This window comes from Tupaia chinensis, unplaced genomic scaffold, assembly GCF_000334495.1.
Source record: "Tupaia chinensis unplaced genomic scaffold, TupChi_1.0 Scaffold138683_1, whole genome shotgun sequence".
NCBI classification, from domain to species: Eukaryota; Metazoa; Chordata; class Mammalia; order Scandentia; family Tupaiidae; genus Tupaia; species Tupaia belangeri.
In genome coordinates this window covers 762,333-769,007 of record NW_006198576.1, presented here as the reverse complement: position 1 = coordinate 769,007, position 6,675 = coordinate 762,333, and the positions used below count along the sequence as shown (strand labels likewise).

The 6,675-nt window shown below is 35.7% G+C and overlaps 1 protein-coding gene across 1 annotated transcript in view; it reads left to right on the top strand.

Annotated features, from left to right (window-relative positions):
* CLVS2 (clavesin 2) overlaps positions 1-6,675 on the top strand; it is a 97,596-nt gene that overhangs the window by 82,032 nt on the left and 8,889 nt on the right. Inside the window, exon 5 of the mRNA XM_006161621.2 lies at positions 1,693-1,913. Coding sequence (XP_006161683.1) covers positions 1,693-1,913 — 221 coding nt within the window. The remainder of the gene's footprint in view (positions 1-1,692; positions 1,914-6,675) is intronic.

The following is a 6,675-nucleotide window of genomic DNA, read 5'->3' as shown; positions in this document are numbered from 1 at the left end:
TCTCTCTCTCTCTCTTTCTGGTGAGTGCATGTGCCCTATAGCAAAAACCTCTCCAAAACTAACTAACTAACTAAATGTGTGTGTGTGTGTGTGTGTATGTTATGGACTTGCTCCATGCTGTAGTAGTAATGTGGTGCTTAGGAAAAGCTGGATCCCACATCACAACCGTGGTTCCATTTTCTGTCTTTTATGTGCATGTGTGCACTCTATCATAAATAAGGAAAGAAAATATATACATATATATATATAACTAAATATAATGTATATATTTGTATAGGATTTTGGTTATATGCCTAATAAAATAAAGGTTAAGTTGCCAGAACCTAACTTTCCTAGGAAAATTCTTTTCATTCCTTCTGAGAAAAAAACCTTTCAACTTCTGTGAAGGTGTGCCTGTGTGTGTATGTGTGTGTGTATGTTTTCCTGGACATGAAAACTGGCTGTTGTGCTCTCAAAGAGGAGGACAGAGGTGTCATGTTTGCCACTAGTGTAGTGTCCTATGGGCAAGATGCATCTCCACATCTATAGACCACTCATCATGTATTACAGACAGGTGTTTGCTTTATTTTGGCCAATGACCTGCTCTTATTCACTTTTACTCTTCCATAACTTGTTGAAAATGATTGATAATGAGTGACTTCCATGCCCCTAATTTTATTTGATATTGTAGACAAATCTTTCTTTTGTTTTCAGTGGATTCTAAAAGAATGCAAAGCACATATGAATGTACAGTTTGTTCATGTTGAATCTGAACTATAAAACTATCTTACAGTTACTTATAAACTATAACCTTTAAGTAAAAAATTTATAAATTTATATGAGATGACAGCAATGTTTTATCACAGAAGGCTGATCTGCAGTTTTGAGACTGAAATGAAAGAAGAAAGGGCTAATAATTTATGAAGAAACAAAACTTGGAGTGCATGGCTTTAATAGTTCTTTAGTTTAAAGAAAATTTCTATGCAGAAAAATCCTACCAATGATTAATATATGCATACAGCATTACATATCCCACCCAATATTTCATGTTGTATTTGGATGCTAAGTATGAAGATGTCTAGTAGAAAAGATACTGGTAACATTACAGAACATAGGTCCTTTGGGCCATGACCCTCACTCAGCCTTTTATTAGAAGATGCTGATGTCCTTTTTTATTTGCATCACCCACTTTGCTTGATAATGTAACCATTACAGTAATTTAATCATTACAGTATTCTTATTTTCATTGAAGATAAAGAAAGCATACTGGTGTAAGCTTTGGTGATAGGCTCTGTAACTGATGACCTTCTTATGAGAAGGGTCTACTTTGACAACATTCATTACGCACATTGTCAGGTTTGCACAACTAACATCAGGATGACGTACAGGCCAGCAGTATGCACCTCTTATTCTATTCATGTTTGTAAATATGAAACAGAAAAATACATATGTGTTTTCAATCTCTTTAGCCCAATAACTATCAAACCTTGTGGAAATGATTTACACTTCCAACGTATCAGGATTTTTATATGAAATATTAGGATAATGCCAAAGTTGCCTCTTGCACAGAGTGGATGTAGGGCTTAAATGTTTGAACAGGTCTGGCAAACTCATACATTTGCTCTTCCTATCCTCAAATGCTTTCCCCAGCACTTGGATGGTATTTATTTTCCACTGCAGGTTTCCTTCTCATCCCTCTTCTTGCATTTGTAGATATTTTTGCATGGTAACAACCTGAATAGTCTACACCAACTCATTCATCCTGAGATTCTGCCCTCTGAGTTTGGAGGAATGCTACCCCCTTATGACATGGGAACGTGGGCAAGAACACTGCTAGACCATGAGTATGATGACGACAGTGAGTACAATGTGGATTCCTACACCATGCCTGTGAAGGAAGTAGAAAAGGAACTGTCACCCAAGTCCATGAAAAGGTATGCTGGGAGGTACCTTGGAAAGTGGGTTGGGGCCAGGGTGGGGAGGCATCCCAAATCAAATTCCAAATTTTAGATTATCTAGTGGTATTTTAAAACCTTTCATGCTCCTATGATTAGATGTCTACAAACTTTGAGTCAAATATAAAGTCATTTTTTTCATAATGAGAGCATTTAAAATCTACTCTTTTAGCAGTTTTTAAATATATCATGCATTATTAACTAGAGACATCATGCTGTGTAACAGAACTTATTCCTGTTGTCTAACTGAAACTTCGTAGGCTTTGACCAATATCTCCCCATCTCTGACTCATGCTATACTCTGTATAAGACTGACTCTTTTAGATTCTACATATAAGTAGAATGATACAGCATTTGCCCCATTATGTTGTACCCTGCAAACACATGCAATTATTTGTCAATTAAACAGATAACGTCATTAGAGAAAATCTCAGCATTGTATTGTTCCAAATTCACAATCTAGCATGGCACTTAGAAATCATCAAATCCATTTCCATCCAAAAACCACAAAATATACACTTTTTTCAGCCCTCCGTGGTACTTTCTCAAAGATTGACCAGGCAATAAGGAACAAAAGCAGCCTTTACAGATTCAAAGGTATAGGAACTATATCCAGCATCTTCTCTGACCATGATGGAATGAAACTTGATATTAATCTCACAAAAAAACCTTGAAAATACACAAATACTTGAAAACTAAATAACCTACTTCTGAATGACTTCATGACTGCTGAAGAGATTAAGACTGAAATCAAAAGATTCATGGAAATAAATGATAATGAGTATATAAGTTTCCATAATTCATAATTCATAATTCATAATTCATGATGTACTTCTTTATTTACTTCACCCACTTTGCTTGATAACTTAATCATTACAGTAATTTAATCATTACAGTATTCTTATTTTCATTGAAGATAAAGAAAGCCATACTTGTGCAAGCTTTTGGTGATAGGCTCTGTAACTGATGAGCCTCTTATGAGAAGGGTCTATTTTAGCAACATTCATTATGCATATTGTCAGGTTTGCACAACTAACATCAGGATGATGTACTGATGTGCTGATGACTACAAAAGCAGTCATAAGAAGGCAGTTCATAGCAATTAGTGTGCACAAGAAAAAGATAGAAAGGTGGCAAAAGGACAACCTAATATCATGCCTCAGGGAATTAGAAAAACAATAACATAAAAATCCAAAAAAATTCCAGGAGAAAAGAAATAAAAAAGATTCAAACAGATATAACTGACATAGAAAATAAGTAAACTATACAGAAAATAAAAAGCAAAAGCTGGTTCTTTGAAAAGATAAACAAGATTGACACGCCATTAACTAGACTAATTAAGAAGAGAGAAAGGAACCAGATACATCAAATTCTCAATGAATCAGAAAACATTACAACAGACATAATAGAAATACAAAACATCATTGGAAGACAGTATGAGCGACTATATGCCAACAAAGAAGAAAACCTGGATAGGATGTACAAATTCCTAGACACATATAATCTACCAAGATTAACTCGGGAAGGCGTAGAAAGCCTGACTAGACCCATGACAAGCACTGAGATTGAATGAGTCGTAAAAAACCTCCCAACAAAGAAAAGTCCAAGCCCTGAGGGCTTCACTGCTGAATCTTACAAAACTTTTAAAGAAGAGGTAATCCCCATTCTACTCAAACTGTTTCTAGAGATCCAAAAGGAAGGAACCCTTCCAGATTCATTCTACGAAGCCTATATTACCCTTACTCCCAAAATGGATATGACAAAAAAGGAAAACTACAGACCTATATCTCTGATGAATATAGATGCAAAAGTTCTCAATAAGATACTTGCTAACTATGTTCAACAGCATATAAAAATGATTATTCATCACGACCAGGTAGGCTTTATTCCAGGGATGCAAGGGTGGTTCAACATACGCAAAACCATAAATGTAATACACCATATTAACAGAAAGAAAGATAAAAACTATATAATCATTTCAATTGAAGTGGAAAAAGCATTTGACGAAATACAGCATTCCTTTATGACTAATACTCTCAGTAAAATTGGCATAGAAGGATCTTTTCTCAGTATAAGAAAAGTCATCTATGAAAAACCTAACATTATACTGAATGGGGAAAAGCTGAAAGCTTTTCCACTGAAAACTGGTTCAAGACAAGGCTGACCACTTTCTCCGCTCCTATTCAATTTAGTACTGGAAATCCTAGCCAATGTGATCAGACAAGAGAAGGAAATAAAAGGAATTCCAATAGTGAAATAAGAGCTGAAATTATCTGTTTGCAGATGACATGATTGTCTACATAGTATCCATGAAAAAAAACTTCTCTAAGTAATAAATGGATACAGTAAAGTGGTAGGATACAAAATTAACTTACAAAAATCTATAGCATTTCTATATATGAGCAACAAGTTGAGACAGAACTGAAGAAATTAACACCATTTACTATAGCCACAAGAAGCATAAGATACCTAGGAATAAAACTAACCAAGGAAGTCAAAGTCCTCTGTAAGGAAAACTATGAAAACCTTACAAAGGGGCCGGCCAGTGGTGTGGTGGATAAGGGCGCTGGATTCCCACATGGCCAACCACGGTTTGAGTCTCAGACCTGGTGGCTTGCTTTCTCACTTTCCATCTTTCACTCTGTCTCTCTCTGTGTCTTTCTGATCAAATTAAAATAAATAAATAAATAAAATGAATGAATAAATAAAATTAAATAAATAATTCTTTAAAGAAAAAAAAACCTTACAAAGGAAATCGAAAAGGACACAAAAAAGTGGAAGGACATCCCATGTTCCTGGATTGGCAGAATGAAGATAATCAAAATGGCAATCCTATCCAAATTAATCTACATATTTAATGCAATCCCTATAAAATTATGAGACATTCTTCACAGATCCAGAAAAGATCATCATAGTATTTGTCTGGAATAATAAAAGACTTCATATTGCCAAAGTCATCCTGCGCAAGAAGAGTGGAGTGGGTGGCATTTCACTTCCTAATCCCAAAATATTTTACAAAGCTGTGATAATCAAAACAGCATGGTATTGGTACCAAAACAGACATGAGGACCAATGGAACAGAAAAGAGACCCCAGTAATAGCCTCCAAAACATATAGCCAACTGATCTTTGACAAAAGGCACCAGTGAATCCAGTGGGAAAAGGAAAACCTCTTTAGCAAATGGTGCTAGAAAACCTGGGTATCCATGTGCACAAAGATGAATCAGAACCACTGTCTGTCATCATTAACAAAAATCAACTCAAAGTGGGTCAAAGATTTAAACCTAAGACCACAAACTATAAAACTTCTGGTAAGAAACATTGGGGAAACTCTAGGAGACACTGGAGTAGTCAAAGACTTCTTAAGTAAGACCCTCAAGCACAGACAATAATCCCCAATATAGATAGGTGGGATTATATCAGATTAAGAAGTTTCTGCACAGCAAAGGACACCATAATTAGTGTGAATTGACAAGCCTCAGAATGGGAGAGTATTTTTGTCAACTGTGCCTCAAATAAGGGACTGATAATCAGAATACACAGGAAACACAAGCAGCTTACCTGGAAGAAAAAGATTAACACAATTAAAATATGGGGAAATGCTTTCTGTCTCTCTCTCTCTGTCTTTCTGGTGAGTGCACATGCCCTATAGAAAAAACCTCTCAAAAAAAAAAAAAAAAAGAAAAAAGAAAAAAAAAAAGAAAGGAAAATGAGCTGAATAAACAACTCTCTAAGGAAGATATATAAATTGCCAAAAAGTATATGAAGAAATGCTCAACATTCCTCATCATAAGGGAGATGCAGATCAAAAACACAATGAGATACCACCTGACCCCAGTCAGAATGGAGAAGATTAAAAAAAAAGAAACAATGATAAGTGATGGCTGGGATGTGATGAAAGGGGAACACTCCTACACTTTTGGTAAGAATGTAAATTGGTACAGCTACTGTGGAGAATGATATGGAGGTTCCTCAAAGACCTTCAAATAGAACTACCATATGATCCAGCAATTCCACTCCTGGGTATCTACCCAAAGGACAGCAGAACACTCAATCAGAAAAGTGCTTGCACATCTGTATTCATTGCAGCATTATTCACAATTGCTAAGACATGGAACCAACTCAAATGTCCACAAACAGACGAATGAACTGTAGAATTGTGGCACATATACTCCATGGAATACTACTCAGCCATAAAAAACAATAAGGCCATGGAATTTGATTGAAAGTGGATGAATATGGAGGATTTGTTGCTGAGTGAAGCAAATCAGGCTATGAAAGAGACATTGTATGTCTCCACTTAACATATACTGACTGTCTGCACTCTAGAGACTGTCTCCACTTAACATATACTGACTGCACTCTAGAGACTTGAAAGCCTGGAGGACATAAAAGCATTAAAAATTGTTATGGACACTAAAGATAAAGTGGAAAGAGTTTGGGAGAGGAAGAGTGTAGGAAAGGACATTTGGTGATAAAAATAGAAAGCTAAGACATTTGTGGGAAACAGATATGGTTCATTATCTGTTGATGAGAACGTGTATAGTATTCTCAATTAGGCTGGACTGAGGTGTATTATCATGCTGGGTAAAGTCTCTTTACAGTCTAAATGATGTATAGCAATCAATGTTTAAACAATAATAATAATAAAGAAGCCATCAAGTCCAGTGGTTTTCAAACTGTACCCTTAGGAACTGAGGGTTTTGATGGAGTTTCTCAGGCCAAGCATGTGGGATGGAAAG